Genomic DNA, 23,793 nt, shown 5'->3' with positions numbered 1-23,793 from the left:
ATGTTCCGTGTGCAGGTCAGAGCTCAGAGACGGAGCCTTTAGCCTGGTTCTGACATCAAGCAGAGGCCTGTGAGCTGGTACACAAATTGGAGTTTTGGCCACAGCACTTCCAGCTTTGGAGTGGAGCCAAGGCACACACTTCCCTTCCCAAACAGTTCACGTCCTAGAGATTTTAAGACTCTGGTGTATCCTGTCTTAGTAGTTTTCTTCACAGCCAGTCTCCCAACTTGGTAGCACGGTTATCACCAGTACTCATGTGTTGGGCTTTAAAACTTCTATGGTGTTAGTAGACCTTGTCCCAGTGAGACAGATTTGTTTTGGCCTGCATCACAGTGTGACCCCAGTGTATCCATAAGACTAAATATATGACAGTGAGACTCAGGCAGACCCAGCTTAGCCCTAGCATAGGTGGCCAAGAGTGTCTTCTTGGGAGAGTGCTGCTGTCCCAAGCTGGAATATTTGCTATGGAATAATCTTTCTGTACACTGAAAATAATATATTATTCTCATCAGTTAATAAAGAACTGACTGGCTGGTAACCATGCAGGAAGTATAGGCAGGACAGACAAACCAAGAATGCTGTGAGGAAGAAGGGCAGAGTCAGGGGAGTTGCCAGGAGACACAAAGGGAGCAAGACATGCTGGAGGACAGGTAAAGCCAAGAGCCATGTGACAACACAAAGAAGAATTATGAGTTAATTTAATTTGTAAGAGCTAGTTAGTAATATGCCTGAGCTATCAGCTGAGCGTTATAATTAATATTAAGCTTCTGTGTCAGCTATTTGGAAACTAGAAGGCGGGACAGAAACTTCCACCTATACCTATTTGTTAGTGTGGGGCAAGAGTGTAAGCATGAGACTGCCTTGTAACTTAGTGCTGTGCTGACAAATCTCAACACTGGGAAGACCCTACCCCCACCCCAATACACACCAGATCTGCCTGCCAATAAAGCCTCTGCAACAGCAGCAGACCCAGGGAGGACATGCACCCCTAAGTCTGCTGGACTGCCAGGCCAGCTACTTTAGCCTGTGTTTGTTTCCAGTGGTTATGGGCCACAAATCTGTAGACGAATTTCTAAATAGTCTTAGTAAATAAGAAACACAGACCTAAATACAGAGGAAATAGCCAAAGAGATCAGAGCAATAGCCATGACTATTAACTTACCACCAGAAGTAGCTTCCCCAGAGAGAGAACTTCTTCCTGTCTGACTTGTCTTTTTAATTGCCTTTCTGTTCTGCCTTCTCATTGGCTCTAAACCTAATCACATGACTTCCTCGTCACTGCCTGTCTATACAGACCTCCAGGTCTCTATGGTTAGTACTGGGATTAAAGGTTGTGTCACCAAGCTGGCTATGTCCTTGAACACACAGAGACTCTGCCTGCCAAGTGATCAGATTAAGGGCATGTGCTACCACCGCCTGACTTCTGTTTATGGCTTGCTATGACCTCTGATCTCCAGGCAACTTTATTTATTAACATTCAAATAAAACCACATTTCAGCACAAATAAAATATCACCATACAAATCCACCTCAGCAGTGAGAGTGTGTCCTAACTCAATCATTGTACTGATCTTGTCAGGCTGTGGGCTCCGTGTATCACACAGCTTGGTGGAATTGGTGGCTACATATGTGACATAGGAGATGGAGGTGAGTCTATCCATGGTGACTGCCCGGACAAGGGCTAATCCAGCCAGGAGACTAACCACAACAGGCCAGTAACTGTGGAAGAGGCATCTTACCCTAACCTGGTACCAGGGAGAATAGTGAATCATTTCTAGGAGGCAGACTATTTCTAGATCTCCATTTTCTTTTTCAACAATACTCCAAGACAGTATAGGAACAAACCTGGGCTTAGATTCCCATCTAAAACTGCAACATTGACAAGACACCCATAGCAGAACCCCAGCAAATTTGCACAAAGGGTGCCATCTAGTGCTAAAACACGGGAAGTGACAACAAACTCAGAGAAAATCAGCCTCCCTGGGGACAGAAAGGTGCAGTGGAAGTCAGACTAGAGTAAACACCTTACCCTTGGGTGCTCACAGCTTGCACCAAGAGCTTTTAGGGAACATTGGGCTCATGTAGGACTCAGGCAGTAACCTGCAAGGGAGAAGTCTCAGTGAGAAGCTTAAATTACTGTTTTAAGAAATTTTCATGAGCTTAAGGGAACAGAAACGTTTCAATATCCTAACAGAGGAACTCATCAAGCTGAAAGCAATTAAAAAGTTCCCAAGGTAAATAATATTCACAGTGAAATTGAGAATCTCGTGGAAGGCATCAAAAGCAAGTGGTTTAAACAGAGTCTGTGAGCTTGAAGATGAGCTTAAAATGTACTGCTGGAGAGAAAAAGAATGAGAAAGGGGAAAAAGTGATGGGAAGATTGGGAACTACTGAAAAAACAAGTATGTTGGGGTGCAAGAAGGATCTGTGAATGCCAAAGAAGAAGAAAGCCGATTCACAGAAATAATAACAGGAATGTTTCCCAAACCTGGAGAACAGAAAAATCTTATAGAAAAGGCAAAAGTCACCGATCAAATTTAAGCCAACAAAGTCTACCCCACAACGTTATAATCAAGCAAGCTCTTACAGGTGGAAGACAGATCCCTAAGGCTGTAAGGAACAAGAGAGAACATGCAGGGGAGACCCAATTCACCTAACAGTACACTTCCCAGCAGAGACATGGGCTGGGAATATTGTGAGATTTTCATGGTAGAGAAGAAGAACAATACCCGCCAGCAGGGACTACTGTCCCCAACCAAACTATTCTGTAAAAATGAACAGATAATGACATTCCCAGATCAAAGCCAGGTGTGTCTGTCTAGACTGGTTCTAGAAGTAATGCAAAAGAAAGTCCTTCAAACTGAAGCAGAAATTAAAGAGTTCTAAGAGAGCACAGGACAGCTGTGCTCCTAGCACTCAAGAGGTGGATGCAGCAGGGTCAGGAGTTCAAGGTTACACATAGCAAGTTCAATGCCAGCCTGGCTTACAAGAAATCATGTCAAAGAGGGTAGAGAAGCAGAGAAATAAAGGAAGGGAATGAAGGGAAAGAAAAGAAGGAAAACACAAGACTGTAAAACAAAAGAAGAGAGAATTATGATACACACTCAGGACACTATAGTATTGTAAGCATGGTGCAGAGAGCATCCAGATCTTTAGCAAAAACATTAAAAAACAAACAAACAAACAACAACAAAACAAACAGAGGATGGGACCTAGCTGGACATATGTACTCATATAAATAAGTAATCTCAGATTTTCAAGTTCCAAATTGGTACATGGAAAAAAATGACAGAAGTGCATAATCTACAATGTCTGAAAATGTACACACAGCTAAGTATGGTGGCTCACACCTGTATTACCAGCACTTGGGAGTCAAGTCTGTCTCAGCAAACAAAAGCTAGTTGATAGAGTTTACAGGCTCTTACTTGCATAAAGGCTAGGTTTTGTTCACATAGTTTCTACTCAAAATTTGAGTATCAATCACCTATAGTTGAAGCACATGATAAAGGGGGCGCTGGGTATAGCTGAGAAGCAAGAGTTTCATGAACAAACTGACTGACCACTGGGATTGGCAGCTAGGGAGAGGAAGGAAACACACACTATATATAATCCAATCAAATTTGAGGTTGGTGGTGATGTTTATTTTTCTGTATAGAGAAGGAATAGATTTGGGTTAGGAATAAAACACAAAATCCTTTTGAGAGACATGTGAGCTGTTGTACAGTAAAGAAATACCAGTTTCTCTTACTTTTGTTATTTACTTTCTAAAGCTCATACCCAAACTACAGAGCAGCAAAAAGATGGCATGAAAATTTACTTTGAGCATTTTTACTGAATACAGATTGTTTTGAACCAGTTGTTTACCCCACACTAAAACCTGTGTTCAATATGTGAGACAAAATGGGATGCAAAAGCAGAACCCCCCCCCCCCCATAACACCACCAATTACATGGAAATTAACCTATAAAATTAGGCAAGTTGCACTGGCAGTGTGGCAGTGGTGCAGCCTAATTTGTATCAGGCCCCAAGTTTGGTCTCAAGCACCAAACAAAACAAAACAACAAAGAAAGACGATTGATTGATTAACAAGTTTCACTCTTTGGGGGAAATTAATTTGGTCATATTAGCTTTGAGAACTGTGGCTTTTTAAAAATAGTAGGATTGAATTAGTTAGTTTTTCTATATTGTGAAAGTTAACTCTCGGGGGATAGTTATTACCATAACAGAAACTTACTCTGGAGACTAAGGATCAGGTGTAACTATGTGAACAACAACCCAGCCTCAATGCAAATAAGAGCCTGTACACTCAGACCTGGGGAAGGGACAGGGACAAGGAATGTCTGTTGGTGCCTTTATGGCCAAGATTATAGCTAAGATAAAGTTGCATTTTAGACACATATTAACACATTATTATGCCCATTTTTCAGATGAGGGAATGGAGATACAAATAAATGAAATATGCTCCAAGTCACATGCTATTAAGATGTCAGACAGGATTTTTAACCTAGGAAATCCTGGCTTCAGAGACTGTGTTTATATCCATTCAACTGTGTTTCCTAAGTAAGTTAACTGGGAACTTTCAATTAATTGGAGTAATCTTGAAAGTCTGGAAATTAAGTTGCTGTCAGAGGGCATGTATCTGGTCTTGGTTTGGGGTGTATGAGATTTCCTTTCTCAGTAAAGGGTATTCACAAGTAAAACACTGTAATTTGAACAGGTGGTGTACCGTTCTGTAAAATGGGCATAATTTAATGTGTTGCGTTAATACGTGTCTAAAACGCAACTTTATCTTAGCTATAATCTTGGCCATAAAGGCATCAACAGACATTCCTGGTCCCTGTCCCTTCCCCAGGTCTGAGTGTAAAGGCTCTTACTTGCATAGAGGCTGAGCTGTGTTCACATAGTGTAAGGTTTAGTACTGTAGTCAAGACTTCCCAGACTGTTTCGCTTTGACAGTTCTTAGCTACTCCTTACTCCCCTCTTAAAACTAAAATTCCTCACCTATTAAGCAAGCAAATAATAGTATCATTTTGCAATAATAATGTTAAGATTAAATGAAAAAGACATGTTAAAAACTTCTCTCTGTTTAAGCATTCGTCATAAACACGCCTTTGTTATAACTGTTCTTTCTTTTGTGCAATCCTGATTTTTAAATGACAACACATGCCTGAAATCTGGTAGCAGATGAAAAGGGAGCTGGAATGGGCTCCCTCTCCAACTGTTGCGAGTCAGCCTCTTTCCCAAAGCCCCTCTATTACGTCCTGTGCTGTGAAGGGACAGGAGAGGATGAAGTGTTTGGAAAAGGATCACGAGCAACGGTGTCTTGTTTTCTTACGGTCTAAGATTTAGGAAAACACTAAGCACACTGACTGTTTAATTCAAACCGTTCCCTAACAAGGGATGCTTAGGTGTCCTGGACTAGGAAAAATGAAAACTCAAAGACAAAGGCCACTCAACCACCTAAAATAGAAAGCGCTGCCGATGCCTTAAGGTGGATCATGACCACTTCCGGTCCGAAGAGATGAGAGCCTTTCTATTCTGTTACATCCTCACGTGGTCAGACCGAAGGTTAACTTTTCCCTTCCTGGAAAAGGACAGACCTCGTGGTTTCACTTCTTTTCCACGTAGCCACGCCCCTTTCAGGTTTACCGCGCCGCTTGATTACATCACACGCATCAACCCAAGAAATATCGCGAGGTCTCTACTTGCGCTCCCTTCAAACTCGAATAGCGGTGAGACTTACTTTTATTCTCGCGATATTTCCGTGGACGTCGGGCTCGGGCGACCCGGGCTTCTGTGAAACATGGCGGTGGGCTGGGACCGTAGTACTAGGTAAGACGCCGAAACCCCGCTGGGGCCGTTTTCTTCGGTAGTTCCGGGCGGACGCGGTTGGAGGGCTCACAGGCCCGGCGCTGGCTCAGCTTGGGACCCCCGTGGCTCCGCGGGGAGCAGCTGGCTGCGGAGCCGCTCCGCTGCCTGGGGGCGTTCCTGCCGAGTGTTGCCGGCGTCCACGCACCGCGGCCCGGAGCTCCGCTGCACGGCTCCACGCCGCGCTCTCCCTTGTCTCGTCCAGGCTGTCGTGGACAGTAGCGGCCTCGCCAGCATCGTGCTTACTCTTGCTGTCTTTTTAAATTAAAAATCAGGCCGAGAGAGGGGCCGGGCCAGGCGCAGACGCCAAGACAAGTGGTGTGTGTCCCGTTGTCAATTGCTGAACCTCTCGGGAGGGGGATGGCTCAGCTCTTGCTCCAGGACTGCCATGGGTGTTCATAGACTGGATCTGACAGCTCCGTGAGCAAACGTTTCATTAACTTCAAGTGTGGAATTCAGTGCCCTGCAGACTATAGGCAAGTAACAGCTGTTCCGATGTTGCGAGTTAGGTTTTCAGAAGCAATTAAAGACAGTTAAAATAGGCATTGTTCATTGACTTGAAGTTGTAAATCCAGATTTCAGTTCTTTAACCTAATATGTAGAACTCCAGCGTACATACCTAAAGAAACGAGTCTGCTGGTTTGCGGAGGGATTATTTGCCTACCTTGCTTATTAGTTACCCTAAGTTATTATTACTCTTTCACTTTGTAGAGGAAGATCCTGAGAAGTAGAAGTTTCATGTTTTTGTAGTGAGGGTTGGGAGGAGGAGAAGCTTTTTTTCTGATAGTAAACTTTAGTACATTACTGAGTATTGTAGTAGCTTTGTGGTACACGTTACAGAAATATGGCAAGATAAGAGGTCTCTGAAAGGAAGTCGCTGCAGTCTAGAACAAGAACAACAAAGATTTAGAAAAAAATTAGCAAGTTTATTTTCACCGGGGTTAGTCATTTAAATAATTCACTTTTTAGCAGAAGTTGGTTTTAGACTTTGTGTGCTACAAGTTCTATTTTTAATAGTTTTCCTAGATTTTAATTATTTGTTTTTGTGGGTTTTTCTTTTCTTTCTTTCTTTCTTTTTTTTTTTTTGAGACAGGGTTTCTCTGTGTAGCTTTGCGCCTTAATTATTGGTTTTTAATGCCAGAGAGCTTATCAGTTAACTTTTCATACTAGTTTCCTCATCAATTAAAAAAAAAGAATAATAATGTAATACTCATCTCATAAAAAGTTGGGAAGAGTACGTATTTCAGATAATAGAAGTGTTTAGAACAGTGCCTACCATACTGCTCTTAAGTTTTTGTTATTTGTCATGTTTTGGCTTCTGAAGTTTCCTGTGGCTTGGCTACTTAGGCACAGTAGAGACTGAAGAAGATCCTTTAAAAAATAGTTTCTTCCTAACCCCTAAAATTGATTAAACACTTGATGGGTATGGGTAATAGGAAAACGCTAAACACGTGTCTTCCTCCATTTGGAAAACTACCACCCTCTTAATTAGTAATGCACACATTTGTCTTTCTGTGGCTCCTTCCAGTCGTGTTTTATCAGTAATGCTCTCTGACTTCTTCCTTAACTCATTCTCTTGCTCCTGGAGAACATTTGCATTGTAGATTATTTCATGTGCTCTTGACCTTTTCTGATTATATCTCCGTATTTTAATCTTAGGAACTTCGTTTGAGTAGCTACTGTTGTCCTTCCTTCCTGTTGCTGGAAAGCACTTCCAGACTCCTGGTGGAATGACACTTGTTGGTCGTCTCTTTTGACGTTTACTCAATACCTCACTTCTATTTTGATTAATACCTGGTGTAGCCCATATGTACTACCTTTTTAGATAACAATATATAAGGTTCTGAGAAGTTGAAGATCTTCACATTTGTAACAACTAGTTCCCAGAAGGTAGTTTGGTTGGTTTGTTGGTGTTTCAGATCACAAAACTTGTACAGCATATTACTTTCCAGTGAACTTTTTATCATTAAGAAACTTATGGGATTAAACCTATTTACTATAAACTAGGAAGCTTAAAGTAGTGAAAATTTATTCTTTTTAGTTTGCAAGAGTCAAAGTCCAAAACCAAGATGTAGGAAGGGTCCTGCTTTGTCTGAAGGTTTGAGACAGAATGTTTCCTTGCTTTCCTGGCTTCTGAACAATCCATGTAAACTCGTCACTTTACACTCTGTCTTTGCCTGACGTTCTCCCCTTTATGTTGGGGCTTTCACCACGTGGTCCTGAAAGGACACCAGTCCTTTTTTTGCATCACTCTGATCCATTGTGATTTTCAAATAAGGTTCCAGATATCTCCATATAAGATTCATTCACAAATACCAAGGCCTAGGACTTCTGCACATCTCTTTGAAGACATAGTTTAATCCACAGTGTAGTGGTATGATAATCATTTAACTATTTTTCATTGAGAAGTATGCATTATAAATAACAGGTGATTCATAAAACATTGGTAACAGAAGATATATTCTTGTGCTAATGAGATGGCTTATGTGGTACAAGTGCTTGCCACCGAGCCTGGTGCTTGCTTTTCATCCCCAGGACCCATATGGTAGAAGGAGAGGACTGATTGTTACAGATGCTCCTTCCTAATAAATGTAATTAAAATAATCGAGCAAGCTGTATAAAGGTTCCTGAGCTCTGTATTTTAGTCTCACTATATTCAAATTGATATGGTGAAGTAGACTATATATTGCTTTCAGGAGCGTTGGTGTCTGTTTCAGCAGGAAGAGCTTTATTACTTCTGAAACGGTTGGTCAAGTCTTGTCTTCGTTGTTATCAGCACATCCTTGAGGTTTACTTTTTGTTACTTTTTTTAAAGGACAGTTTAGGGGAGACAGCAAAGAAAGCTGACGTGGTATTAGAGATCACTAAAGTGTACATACAGCGTCTACCGGTGAACAGAAACATCATGCAGAGACTCCTTAGTCTTTGGATTTTGTAGAACAATATGGAAATAGATTCAAGAATAATGCCAGTGAAGTCTGGGTTTGAAGATAGAAATAGATAAAATTACAGTGTTAATTTTATTAAATAATGATATCCAAAGCAAAAAACCCTATGTTATCTACTGTATCTCTTTTTTTTTTTTTGAGCTGAGGATCGAACCCTGGGCCTTGCGCTTGCTACGTAAGCTCTCTACCACTGAGCTAAATCCCCAACCCCTTTATCTCTTCTTTTAATTTAATTTTTATTTTATGTGTGTGGGTGTTTTGCCTACATGTATATGTATACACCATACATGCATACACCACACTGTGCATGATGCCTTTGGGGACATCAGATAATGGTGGAATGTGGGGGGGCGGGGAACAAGTACTGACTGACCAGGTACAGAAGCTACGGGGAAGTTATAATATCCATAGATATCCATAGAAGTTGGCAACAAGTCCTGAAGGCAAGGGCACTGGAATTGGGAACAGACTTTGTAGCCAGGCTGCTTGGAACTAAATCCCTGTGCTACATAGTACCACTTGCACCTTCCTGGGAAAAATGTATGACCATTCTTATTCATAAGAAGGAATAAGCCGGGCAGTGGTGGCGCATGCCTTTAATCCGAGCACTTGGGAGGCAGAGGCAGGCGGATCTCTGTGAGTTCCAGACCAGCCTGGGCTACAGAGTGAGTTCTAGGACAGGCTCCAAAGCTACATAGAGAAACCCTGTCTCAAAAAACCAACCAAAAAAGAAGAAGAAGAAGAAGAAGAAGAAGAGGAGGAGGAGGAGGAGGAGGAGGAGGAGGAGGAGGAGGAGGAGGAGGAAATAAAAGTGGCGTCAGTTGTTCTGTATGTCTTAACTGCTATTGTTAGGGTTATTATTATTATCAAAGAGAAGAGGTGGGATGAGAAATATGATTAAGAACACATAGCTTTTTTACCCCAAGAGTCTTAGGAATGAAATATTGCATGGGAGATATAAGATGAGTAAGTAGGATTTCATAAAGAGCAGGTTTGTGGGTTTTTGGTGTTTTTTTTCCAAAAAAAAAAAAAAAAAAAGCAGTTGGATTACTTGTTCATGTCACAACAGTGGCATATACAGTGTCAAGTGTTGGAGATGGAATGGGTTTCTTGGAAGTAGTTAGTGAGCTTGCAGGAGAAGTAGTAGAGTGGCAGCCTGCTTCCTTCTAAAATGGTAATCCTAGGAAACAGTCGTGGAGGAGGCCTGAGACTGGGTGGTAGCCCTGTGGGCTGTACTGTCTGGCTCAAGGGAGGGGGAATGCATAGATTTTGTTTGTTCTTGGAGTTTGTGAGACTAACCGCTACTTGCCATAGTTTCATAATTTAAACTTTATTTATAAAACTTACTTTGAAAGTATACTTAAGTTTTGGAAGTAGTTATTCCTTCAATGTTATACAGCTACTGTTTAGAGCTGGTGATTCTTTAGTGAACAAAACAAAATTATTCCTCCTGGGTCGTGTTTCAAATGTTCATTTCCCCAAATATGACAGTTTGGATTTGCAGACTGTTCTGCTGTGGGTGTTTCCCTTCCTTCCCTCAGTGTTCATCTGCCTGCTGTGTGAGGCATTGACATTGCAGAGGTGATGTTAGATAGGGTTCCTTCCCTGATGTCCTGTGGAGAAAACAGAATATGCAGGTAGTGGCTACAAACAGTTCTTGGCACACAAAGCCCAGAAGAGTAAGTGGAGCCAGTCACGTGATAACTGGGGGGAGAGGACAAGGAACTCTGGCAGAGAGAGCAGAATGAACGCCGAAAGGTTTTCAGTGTTGCTATAACTCAGATAGCAAGACATTGGGTTTGATGGACTTGGTTTGTGAAGGATTCTGAAGCCATTTTAGGATGGTCTAAATACTGTGTCATGGGAAGTGACTCAAGGGCTTTAAAAGAGATAATATGCAATCTGATGGCTGTCAGTAATTGTTTCGTTGTAGTAAGGGAAGTGAATTGAAGCAGTGCCACAAATTGTGGCCATGGAGACTAAGGTAAAGGACTTCTGAGCCCCTGGGAAGAAAGCAAATAAAGAAACTTAGGAAGAGGTTAAGTCTGAAGGTGTAACCAGTGTTTCTGCCTCGTGCGGTTTGATGTGCACTGTTGTTAATCATTAAGACAAGAAAGTGGAGGAAAACTGGTGGTGAAATATTTCAGTGTTGGACGACTGGGAAAGAAATGTATGTATATTGTAGAAGGCAAGGAGAAAGTCTTCTGAGGGATTATAGCTGAAAATGAAGATTAGGAGGAATCCAAATCTAGATGGAAAATGAGGGATCAGGAAATCACTTGGAAAAATGAGCATCATGTCCAATTCCCAAATCTTGAGTTTTGAAGCAGTTTGGCTATTCAGCTTTTGATTTTGAGATTTGGATGCTTGTTGAATTTCTTAGGACAAGGTAAGAGACTGTTTCATAGGAAGACAATCTCTCTCTCTCTCTCACTCTCTCATTCTCACTCACTCACAAGATACACACACACATGGGAGGAGAGTGAGAATATGGATATCAATACATTGTAGACAAAACTACAGTATGAAGTTTTTCTCTTGGACTTAGTACCATGAAAGATGTCAACTTTGAACCAGTTTAGTCAGGAGATGAGAGGGAATGAGGTATAGAGTTAGACTGCCTATGTGCTGATAGAGATCTGTACTTATGTACTTACACTTGGATTGAATTTAGGGAAGAGTAGTATTTTGCTGCACAAGACTGAAGAGTTTGGATCCTTAGTGCCCATGTTAAAAGCTTTGTGGTGGCATGCACCTCTAATCCCAGCAATGAGGAGAGATACAAGAGGACTTCTGGGGGCTTGTTGGCTGTCCAGTTTATCTGAATCGATTAATTAGCTCCAGGTTCAGTGGGAGACCTAGTATCAAAAGTAAGGTGGAGAGATTGAGGACAATGCTTAGCATTGATGTACATGCATAGGCAGATGCACAAGTATACCCCATACACACATAAACAAAAATCTCAGTCATACACAGTGAATAGAGATTGAATGATTGCAGTGGCAGTCTTAGGTTTCTGCTTAGGTTTTGTAAGTGATTTAGAGAGGATTTAAATGTGTTGAAGAAGATGTGCTGGGATCATTTGCAAGTCTGCCACCTTAGGAAATGGCTTGAGCACTGTGTATTTCCTTACTGTGTGTAATCAGCTCTCCATGTTCCTAATATCCTAAGTGTCTGAGAACTTAGTCACAGCTTGTGTTATCTTATAACTTCTTTGCCATATATATGGAAATTATATATAATTTGTCAACTTAATACAAAATAAAATTTCTGAGTGTTAAAATTTAACATTTAGATTTAAACACTCTTTGAATGTTAAAAATGTGACAGTTTCCCACTTTTGACTGCTTTTCCATTTAATGTGTGTTTGTGTATTGTCTTTCATTCATAATTTTGTCAGAGTGGGAATGGAGAAAAGAGTAATTTTTTTTTTTTTTTTTTTTTTTTTTTTTTTGTCAAGGAGAGTTGGGAATGCTGCTTTCTGAGAAAACTGGTCATATATTCACTTACTGTTTGTTCCTTAGCATGACTATATGAAGGAAGAGGAAAGTTTTTCTGAAGATGAGGCGACTGAATCGGAAAAAAACCTTAAGTTTGGTGAAAGAGTTAGATGCCTTTCCCAAGGTTCCTGACAGCTATGTGGAGACATCAGCCAGTGGGGGAACAGGTGAGCTCACTTCAGACTCCGATTTATTGATCACCAACATGTGGGCACTGGCCATGAGGATGAGCTCACCGCTGGGCCTTACGGTGCCTTTGCAACTGCTTATCCTGTGCCAGATTGCTCTGCCTTTACTATCTGTTTCTCTGTAGCATCTGGCAGTCTCTCTGTGCCTTTAGCAGTGTTTATTAAATGTTGGTGAGCAAGTAGTACAATTTACACTTTGGTGCTATTCCTGATGTGCATTACTATGTTTATATATTATATATATTACCTATATTATATTACATATAATATATATTATATTCTTACATATAAACGGATTTGAAAGTGAGGGGAGATAGGAAAGGCTGCTGACACAGCCCTGTTCCTGTTCTGGGTTGGGTGACGGTAAAGACTTGCTGTAAGAAGGTCCCCAGAGTGGAGTGAGAGCTAGTTGAGTTACATCTATCTATCTTACTTCTTCTGTGAAATGAGGATGTTAGTATTTATATTGCTAGGGTTAATGTATTAATTATGTAACTTTTTATGTGTAAGTGCCTAGAGCAACACTTGGTACAAATAAGAGTATTTGTTAGAGTGATAAAATATGTAAGAAAAGTCTATACCTATAATAATACTTCCTATTATTTTTTTCCCATGATGAATTAATAAGGTAACATTTCATATGCTATTGCAACCTCATTGGGTTAAAAAAAAAAAGTGTATTGTAGGGTGCATATAGTTGGTAGTGCTTGCCTAGCATGGGTAGAGCCCTTGCTTTGAACCCCAGCACCACATAAACTGGGCATGGTGGTACATGCCTGTAATCCCAACACTAGGGAGGTGGAAGCAGGAAGATCTCAACTTCAGGATCATTCTTGATTACATAGCCAGATGTAGCCTGAACTACTTGAGACTCTGGCTCAAAAACACAGAAAACAAACCAAAAAAAAAGGCCCAAGTAAATAAAATCAAGTGCAGTAAAATGGCTTGCTAGTTCTAACCCCATGAGTAAAAAGAGTGCCACTTCTTATTGCACAGCCTGTCTTGTATCTTGTATTATTTAGTGAATTCTTTTGATGAGGTTTTTATTTTGCAGTGTAGTAATATATTTAGGATATTGCAAAATAGATGAAAATATTTTAGAGGCTTGGAGAGCTTATTTGATTTTCTGGCTTGCAGATATTATGGCATCTTAGGACCTAGTTTGTTTGTTTAAATTGCATTCTGAGCACATGTATTTCTTAATAATGAGGGAAATATTTTTAAGTTGGCCCTGTCAGCATGCTTATTTTTATTACTTACCCTCTAACTGCTGTGTGTCTGGTGACGGACACTGCTGACACAGAAGACAATCAATTCTCTCTCAGTATGCAGATGTCTGTGCTCCTGTCTGTGCTCTTCAGGGTTTCCATTTCTGAGCTGGTTTAAAACGTTGGTAACATTTTAAGAGAAATCATTTATACTGTTTATTCAAATAATGTTCATATTGGACACTTTTCTTTTCCCTCATTTAATGCTGCTTAAGATAGGTATTTACTTTTTATTGTTTTAATTCTATCTTTTTTTGATCCCTCAGTTTCTCTAATAGCATTTACCACTATGGCTTTATTAACAATAATGGAATTCTCAGTGTATCAAGATACGTGGATGAAGTACGAATATGAAGTAGACAAAGATTTTTCTAGGTAACAAAGTTTTTCTTCTTGATACCCTTAGATTCACATTTTTAAAAATAACATCTTTTTAAAGTATCCATTGTTTTGTTTTAGTTTATCTTAGTTTTGAAGAAATAGCACTGGAAATTCTCATTAGTTGCTTGTTTTAGTTAAAGATCTTAGAATCCTCTAAGTACTGGTTAAATTCTAAAACAGGTTCAGTATGCACTTGCTTACAACCCCCAGCCCCACACTCCCCAAAAATACCCACCTAAAAACATGTTTTTCTTTAGCCTGGGGATGTGGTGACAGTTATGTCTAAGCTAAGCTGAATTTTGATATAAATTACTTTTAAACCTTTGAAGACAAAGTACTAAGAGACAAAAGCAGCTTGACAGTCATTCAGTTGCTTTATTTGGATGTTTCTGATGGGTTGCAGATAATGGGCAGAGAGATGCGTTTACTCTTCCTTTACATCCCAGCTCTGCTAATGGCTATATCATATACACAATTCTGGGCAGTGTCACTACATCTCTATTATGTGTCCTTTGACTTTCTATTCTGTAAAATAGAGTAAGTATAGGACTTCTCTCATGAGTTTATGGCTGAAATAACTCGAAATTTTTAGATGATGCATAACATTGGGCTAGTCATATACCTAACTCTTGTCGGACCTTGGTCTCTTTGCCTGTAGTATCACTCATCTGTTACTATTCAAGGTCTTGGTTACTTTTTAGGAACCTTATTGATGCTCTTACTTCCTTTGTGTTTAGCATCATTGAAACACTTGATTTTATTTGTGGTCTCAGGTAGGTCAGGAGTCTATCTTCTTGGCCTCCACCTGGTTCTTTTGGCTCTCCCTGAACCTTACATGTACTGACATCAGTGGTTTCAGTTCCAGACAATTTTAAGACTGATGCTCTGAAATTTTAATTCCTATTGAAATCAGTTGAAAAAAATCATTAGAAGCAAAAAGTTTGATAGGAAACACAGAACTGAATGTTTATGCCATTCTCTTGTTAGTAATGTATATTAGTGATTTCTTTGTTGATGTGATGAAATACCTTGGCTAAAAATAACTTGTGAAAGAGGTTTTTTTTGGCTTATATCTCCAGGGGTTAGAGTCCCTAATACCAGAGAAGACATAGCATGCCTGCAGGAGGGGAAACGAGCTGATCCCATTGTCAAACACAAGAGAATGAGCAGGAAGGGGGTGTAGCTACATAGAACCCTCAAAACCCTCCTTCAGTAATGTACTTCTACTAGCAAGGTCTCACCAAACTGGGGACCAAGTCTTGAAAATATGCAGGTCTGTTTGGAGACATTTCTCATTCAAACCACCACATAATGCTTAATTAATTCTGGTATTTGAAAGTTAATTTTATATGAGCTAGTCATTTGCAAATAATTGATTGAATCTTGTTTAAAGGCCATGTAAAGCCAAGCTGTGGTGTACACACCTTTAATCCCATCATTCTGGAAGCAGAAACAAATGAATCTCTGAGTTTAAGGCCAGCCTGATCTACATAGTAAGTTCCCGCACAGTGAGAGCCTGTCTCAAAGTGAAAGGGCTGTAACTCCGTAAGCATCAGATGCTTTCCTGGTAGTTTGCTCTCATTTGTCCTGACCCAGGCCTGGTCTAAGGGTGGCTGTTTTTCTGTTGGGCATGTATGCCAGGCATGTATGATCCTCTGAGCACTAATACTTGAACCTGGAGCATCTACTTGATAATTCCATTCCATAGTTAAAGGAACGGCGTCAAAGGACACATAGCATAATGTATGATGTATGGTTTTTATGATAAATGGAAGAAAAAACTTGGAATTCCTGTTTGATTCAGGTTTCATGTCCTTAAAGAACTGTTCTATCTGAAGTTTAAATAGGCCAACCTTAGTTTCTTGGAATTATTGGCTATGGAGTTTTTATTAACAAAGATGACTATTAAACATGGATAAGCAGAAATGTTTTTTGAATAGTCACTTAAGTGGAACTTATAGAAGGCCAGAGGGATAGTTCAGCAGTTAAGAGTTCACATTGCTTTTGCAGAGGACCAGAGTTCAGTCCTCAATACCCCACATCAGGTAGTTTACACAAAAGAGAATGTTTTTAAATGTTCTTGTTCTGATTTTAAGGAATGCAAGTTCTAACTTGTGTTTTACTGTCTGAAATCCATATTTTTCATAGGTGTGTTGGTTTTCATTTCTGGTGTTTTGCTGATGGCTGCCCTTTTCTCTTTCAGCAAGTTGAGAATCAACATAGACATCACTGTTGCTATGAAGTGTCAGTGTGAGTACACCTTCGATACCACCAGTCTCAGTATTCTTTATGTTAGTGGTTTTAAGAGATAAGGAAGTACATTGTAACTACAGTTTGAATTCTCACTGATCCTGAATATGTGCCATATTAAATACCATTAAAATTGTAGCCTTTCAAAGTAAAATTTCCTATTTGGTATTTTTTTAAAGTCTACATAGATTTGCCTTATAATTTCTTTGAATCCTTAAAAAAAATTCTTGTGATTGATATTGTGTTCAGCTTCTTTAGTACTTAGAGGCTATTTAATTTTGACATGTTAGTCAATTAACCTTAGCTCTTTTTTTTTTTTAACCATGTGTCATCTTTTCAGAGCAAAAAGGTGGAAAATAAAATCATTTTTAATTTCAGAATACTGTCTACAAAAGCTACATAATACTACTGTTTTAACTTTTGAACAAATGAAAGTTATCTCAGTTGTTTTATAACAGATGTTAGTTTTGATCGGAGTGCAGAGTGTAAAAACTTTGTTTTAATGCAGATGTTGGAGCAGATGTACTGGATTTAGCAGAGACCATGGTTGCATCTGCAGATGGTCTGTCTTATGAACCAGTAAGTTTGATTTATATGATTTTAAAAAAAAATGTATGCTGGAAATACTTTAGACATTTGTTCTTAGTTTTGTCTGACTTTTTTTCTTTATTTCAAAAGCAGTCTAACTTCTCTGTAGAACAACTTGTAATGAAGAAAAGTTATACCTAATATAAGAAACTTGAGATAGCTTCAGCTGGCATTTTGGTTAGGCCTCTACTGTCTGTTATATTTCAAGTTACTGCTTCCCATCAGATTCCCTTTCTCTTCTGTACTGGCCATAAGAATGGAAGTTTGTACTTTTTAATTATCTCAGGACTTTCTGACCTATGCTACTTTCACCAAGCCCAAATCTTGAAGACATTTGATCTGTAGCTTTCTTATCAGTCTGAGGGAATTTCATTGGCATTTACCTTTTCCAATGCTGATACTCTCTGATTAGTTTCAAAGTACAAGCTGTTCTTAATTAATATAGCTGACTCACCACATAGCACATTACAGGGTAAGTATGCTTGTAATAGTAGCTAATCAGAACTATCCCTAAAACAGCCTCAGAAAAAGCATGTGCCCCACTAGCCCCATGGCGTGTAGTTTACTTGTTCATTTTAAAATTCATTTTCTTGTCACTAAGCAGACTTGCAGAATAATAACTAAACATGAAGCAAAAGTAGAATTCAATTCATTGACTGGGTTGAAACAAGAAAACCTCTGGACCAGTTCTGATTGCTGAGTTAACTTTAGTTTACAGCAAGAAAATAATGTTTGTCTTTGATAAGTGCTTGTTTTCATTACTTTTAAGTTACTGTGACCAAGTCCCTGTCATAGGCAACTTGAGGGAGGAACTGTTTGTTCTGGCCTACAGATTCACAGTGCTCAGGCCATGGTTACTTGGCCTCTGGTACTTGGGCAGAACATCGTGGATGCTGGAATGTATGACAGAGGAGCTTTCATCCCATGGCGGACCGGTGACAAAGAGAGACAGGAAAAGGCCACGATAAGACATCTGAAGTCAATACCAGCCCAGTGATTTACTTCTACAGGCGTCCACAGTTGTACCATTCATTAGTGAGGCTCCTGGGTTTTACTTAGAAACCTGAGGCAGATAGTTAATATTCAGACCATAAAGCATTCCTGAAGTAGAACTGTTGGTGGAAAAATAGTTTGTTACTCTAATCCCCTCTTCTGATCTCTATTTTTCCACTAACAAAGTTTATTTTATAGTAGTTTACATGGAGTAAGTAAATATAACTTACTTTATAAATTCAGATACTGTTAGAACATATTAGAGTGTGATCTGCAGATTTGGATCCAAATCCCAGCATTTGGACACTGTGACGTTTGCATTTTATACTGTTTTCAGAATATTCAGTTATTTTTCATAGTTTATATGTGTGTGTACTCATTTACACATAGGGCATGCATATTGAGACCTGAGGTTAGCCTCTGGTGTCATTGGGAAAGTTGCTGACCACCATGTTTTTTGAGATAAGGATCTCTTTCGCTGTCCTAGAACTTAACCATTAGGCTAAGCTGGCTAGGTAGCCAGTGAGTCTGAGGAACCCACCTGTGTCTGCTTCATTGCTGGGATTACACACACATGCTGCATGCTTGGCTGTTTTGCATCAGACTCAGTTCTTCATGCTTGCAAGGCAAGTGCTTTCTCAGGCAGGCATTCTCCCTTGCCCCTGTGGGCTTTGCTCCCTACTATTTGCTTTTTTAAGATTTATTTATTACATACACAATGTTCTGCTTGCATGTATGCCTGCAGGCCAGAAGAGGGTGCCAGAACTCATTACAGGTGGTTGTGAGTCACCATGTGGGTGCTGGGAATTGAACTCAGGACCACTGAAAGAGCAGCCGGTGCTCTTAAATGCTGAGCTATCTCCCCAGCCCTCCCTTCTATTCTTTGTGGTGTTTTTTTTTTGTTTTTTGTTTTTGTTGTTTGTTTTTGTTTTTTTTTTTAATTTTATGGGGGAAGTTTTGAGGTTTCTTTTTCAGCAAAGCTGTGTGGCTTTGTTTTGTGAGTATTTCCTGCCAGGAGGAAGGGCTCTGGGTACTTGAGTTCCCACTTAGGCTGTGTCCTGTCTGTCACCTGTCTCCCTACCCCAATCACCAGTGTTGCCCTTTCAGTTTTAATTAGTTTTCAGTTTCAGTAATGGTGAGCTTGAGTGATTTTAAGTCCTAAAATATGCATTGTGTGCTTCTGATTGCATTTGTTCCTATAAATGTTAGTGACTGTGCACAGGAAAATAGTTATCATTAGTTAAGCTTCTTTATGCTATCTTTGAATAAAACATTACAGATTAAATCATGAATATATCTTAGCAGTACTATTAAGTTTGTTTCTTGTTCATAGAAAAACATTTAAACTGGTGCTATGTGAACACTAAGGGATTTATTTGCCAGTGACTGTGTTCTCTTTTGCAGGCAGTATTTGACCTTTCACCCCAGCAGAGAGAGTGGCAGAGGTAAAGTATGAACAATGTCATCACTGTGAAACCTAGACCACTTTTGGTGGAAGCTATGCATATGTTACAATATTTTAGTATATAAACAGTCCTTATGACCTCAAAAACTATCAGATCTTAGAAAAGTTATACATAATCTTTCCTGTATTATATTTTTAATCATAAATAAATTTTAGTTTTTATTTAAAATTTTAATTAACTTAAAAAAATTTTAACTATGAAAGTATGTGAACATTGTTTAGAATTTGGTTTGGAGCCAGGTATGATGATACGTACCTGTAATCCCAGCATTTGGGATGCTGAAACAGGAGGGTCCTAAGTTCACCTCTTTCGTGAGCTAAACAGTAAGTTTTAGGACATGGATTAAATATGTAAACTGTCTCAGAAACAGACAAAAGGTTCATTTTATAAACAGTGTAAAGGAAAAGCTTTCTCATTCTGGCAACTGCAAAACCATGAGTGATGAGAACCACATGTGACTCCCTAAGAACTTTGTGTCTGAATTTTTCATTTGTTAGTATGCTGTCTTGGTGCTGTCTGGAGTACAAGTGGGATTGCTCCTGGTGTTTGTTCTCAGAAAAAGTGCCTTCCCACCCCCTTTTTGTTCCCAAGATGGCTTATATTTAAGGTTACCTAATTTCAGATTATTACCAAAAATGTACTTAAGTGTTTGTTCGTTTACTTTTTATAGACATTTTGTTTTCTAATACCTACTACATTTGAAGAATCTTTTTCTTTTAATTACCAATTTTCATAGCTGGAAAAATCTTAATATTGAAATTGAATATAGTTGAAGAAAGCAGTGGATATTTGGGCTTTCTGGGTTTCTAGCACTTTTACTAGAAAGCTCTATCGAGAAATGAAATGTTACTTTTATCCAGAAATAATGAAGTGAGAGTCAGGTGTGTGGGCATACTTGGAAATCCCAGTAATTAAGAGGCTAGGGCAAGCCAGGTGGTGGTGGCACACACCTTTAGTCCCAGCACTTGGGAGGCAGAGGCAGGTGAATCTCTGTGAGTTTGAGGCCTGCCTGGGCTACATATTGAGATCCAGGAAAGGTACAAAGCTACACAGAGAAACCTATCTCAAAATAAATAAATAAATAAATGAAAATAAAATAGGCTAGGACAAGAGGATCAATAGTTCAGAGCCAGGTCTACACTGAAGCCCTGTCTCAAAAAGCTCAAACAGACAAACAACCAAACCACCCACCCAGAAATACTAACATGAGTTGTCTCCTTTAAAATTCTAAGGTTTTTATATGTGTGCCTCTATGTATATGCCATGTTGTGAACTGTCTGCTATGGATGCTGGGAACTGAACTACTGGAAGAGCAGAAAGCACTTTTAACCCTCAAGTCATCTCTTCTGACCCAAGATGGCTCCTTTTATCTAGAATTCTACTAAGTATTAAAGAGGAGTAATGACTGGAAATAGACTGTTTTATTAAGTGAGAGGGCTTTCCCGTCATGCTTGGGCTCTCTGCATACCTTCATACAGAGTTTACACTATCGGTTGGTATGTTCCAAGCAGAAGTCTCACAGTTTCCTCAAACTCTTAGCTCCAAAATTTATGTCTTTAGATGTACAAATCTGAAGATGAGATCTGTTTTCTAGATCTTTCTTAATTATGTTCTGCTTCTAAATGGGTATTCTAGTATGGAGGGAGATCTGCAAGGCCTTGTCATTTCCTAACAATGTATATACAAAAAAGTTCTTTACCTTTGGAATTGGCTCTCTCAGTTGGTGTTTTGCCTTAAATAGTTAGGATTGCAATATCTCTAGAAGAAAATTTCAAACCCTGGACACAGCCTTTCGTGATGTCTGCTTTTTCTTTCTAGATTTAAGGTTCATTTCAAACTTAAGTTTACTGTGTAAATTTGATTTTTAATGTTAATACAGCAGGCCTGTTAACCCATTATTCTAGATGGATAGTGCATACATATTTTCTCATTTCTATGTCTATACAATACTTTTACCATTGTGGTGAAATATGGTATATTGTGAGATAAATATTTGTGTTTTTTAAGATCATATGTTTACATGTAAGGATTTTTTTCCCTTACTTTCAAGTTCAATATTTTTTAGAGTAGTTTTAAGTTCACAGCAAAGGTGAGTGGAAAGTACAGAGTTCCCATATCTCATTTTCCTTTATCAGCATCAAGCACCAGAATGGCTTACTTGTCATAATTGCTGAGACTGCATGGCCCCAACATTACCCAAGGTCTATAGTTCACTTGGGAGGTCACTCTTTTGAGAGGATAGTTGTGTAATGTCACACATCCACCATGTGTCACCAGAGCAGTGTCCCTGTCCTAAGCATTCTCTTTGCCATTGTTTCTCTCCACTGTGTGCATGTAGTCTTTGTGCTTGCTAAGTTATGACTGAGATGTTACTTATTTAAGATTATGTTAAAGGAGATGAATCTAAGCGTTGTTTCTATTTTTTTGAAGGTTTATTTATTTTACTATGTGTATATTTGAATATTTAATTTTTTAAAATTTTACATTTATTCATTTCATATGTGTGTTTTAATCCATGTCTGTGTACCATGTACATCTTGGAACTGGAGTTATGGGCATTTGTGAACACCATGTGGATGCTAGGAATCAAACCTAGGACCTCTGCTGAAATAACAAGTGCTCTTAACCATGGTAGCCATTTCTCCAGCTCTCTGTGTATGGGTGTTTTGACTGCATGTATGTCTGTGTACCACCTGTGTGTCTGGTGCTTAGAGAGGCAAGAAGATGACATTGGATGCCCTGAAACTGGAGTTAAAAATGATGGTTTGCCATCATGTGGGTGCTGGGAATTGAATCCAGGTCCTCTGGAACAACATCCAATGTTCTTCACCATTGAGCCATCTTTCCATCCCCTTAAGCATTGTTTCTTAAATGCAGTCTTTACTTTCTACAATCCTGTTGACTCTCTTTTAAAACTTATATGAAGACTGATTATAATATTTGCTTAGAATGGTCCTGTAGAATAAAGTTTACTTCTTTTGGGAAAGAAGACACCAGGTGATATTAAAAGGTGCCATGACCTAGTTTATAATAAGCCTTGGGATCTTGGGATTGTATATCAATAATCTGTGGCCTCCAATCCCAATACCCTGCTGAATGGCCTGCACTTAGTTTGTTCTTTATATCTACATCATTTACTTCAGTGCTCTCCAGAAGTCAAAACTTTGTAATATATGTGAAAGGTAAGCTTAGACACTGAGCGGAGCAAAAGTCGCCTCTGGGTGCCTCTGACTACCTGTGCCGTCCTCACTTTTCCTGAGAAAAGCTGATAAACTTTGTTCTGGAATGTAATCCTATAGTAAACATGGTTTTTCTCAGTCAGAAGCCTTGTTGTAGTTGAACAAGTCTTGGCTTGGTGTGTATTTTACTGTTCTGTCACATTTAGGATGCTGCAGCTGATTCAGAGTAGGTTGCAAGAAGAACATTCCCTTCAAGACGTGATATTCAAAAGTGCTTTTAAAAGTGCATCAACAGCACTGCCACCAAGGTGAGAGAGGTACTTCAAAGTTAAGTTGTTTACCAGGAATTTACTTTGATGTAGTTTTAGTATTGGTCTGCTGTTCTTTCTTTGAAAGTGTTTTATACATTTAAGGTTTCTTGCCCTTAAATTCTAGCCTATGGTTTTGAAGTTTTCATCAAGTTACTTTACTTTTGTATGTGTGGTATATCTCTGTATAAAATTCTACTAGTTTTAAGAAAAAATTATAAGACTATATATTTTGGTTAAGAATTTATTTTTATTCCTGTGTCAGAGTAGGTAACGAGTTGTTGTAATCATGAAGATGATTTTTCAAGTTTAAAATATGCAAAGGCTTATATTGGCTTATATTGGTTTGCACTTGGGTGCCTTTTCCTGACCCCAGTTTCATTCCCATCCAGCTGCACCACAGTGCCAGAAATACATAAGAAAAGAATGTTGCTGTTGGACTCTTCTTTGATTTTCAGAATTCTCCTGCATTAATCCTTTGGGTAGACTTGAAGACACATAATGATGTGTACTTACGTAAATATAGTAGCTGTATAGCAACGCAAGTGGGTTTAAACTATTGCTTTAATCTTGACATTTAGTACATTAGCTGAAAGTTTGTCTTTAAGGAGTCTTCTTTTCCCTGTGTGCCATTTTCACACTGGTACATGGTCTTTGTATCAGATGTGCATTAAGACACCTGAATGTGTCTTGCTTTACAGGGAAGATGATGCATCACTGACTCCAGATGCGTGCAGAATCCACGGTCATCTATATGTCAATAAAGTAGCAGGGAATTTTCACATAACTGTGGGCAAGTATGTTCTTTTTACTTTCTGAAGTTTTTCAGATGGGGTTGGAGCTTGATTAAAATTGTT

At 39.2% G+C, this 23,793-nt stretch overlaps 1 protein-coding gene across 4 annotated transcripts in view; it reads left to right on the top strand.

Annotated features, from left to right (window-relative positions):
• Positions 1-5,742: 5,742 nt before the first annotated feature.
• Ergic2 (ERGIC and golgi 2) overlaps positions 5,743-23,793 on the top strand; it is a 30,626-nt gene continuing 12,575 nt past the window's right edge. The window contains exons 1-8 of one of the 4 annotated variants that reach the window (XM_036181610.1): positions 5,743-5,831; positions 12,340-12,482; positions 14,038-14,146; positions 16,356-16,402; positions 16,911-16,981; positions 19,388-19,428; positions 22,835-22,936; positions 23,638-23,733. In XM_036181610.1, the coding sequence (XP_036037503.1) occupies positions 12,377-12,482; positions 14,038-14,146; positions 16,356-16,402; positions 16,911-16,981; positions 19,388-19,428; positions 22,835-22,936; positions 23,638-23,733 (572 nt within the window). In that variant the 5' untranslated portion in view covers positions 5,743-5,831; positions 12,340-12,376. Of the gene's footprint in view, positions 5,832-5,864; positions 6,344-12,339; positions 12,483-14,037; positions 14,147-16,355; positions 16,403-16,910; positions 16,982-19,387; positions 19,429-22,834; positions 22,937-23,637; positions 23,734-23,793 lie in introns of those variants that run through there. The other 3 variants (XM_036181611.1, XM_036181612.1, XM_036181613.1) reach the window with 3 other exon arrangements.

This window comes from Onychomys torridus, chromosome 3, assembly GCF_903995425.1.
Source record: "Onychomys torridus chromosome 3, mOncTor1.1, whole genome shotgun sequence".
NCBI lineage: Eukaryota > Metazoa > Chordata > Mammalia > Rodentia > Cricetidae > Onychomys > Onychomys torridus.
This window is presented reverse-complemented; position numbering and strand designations above follow the sequence as displayed.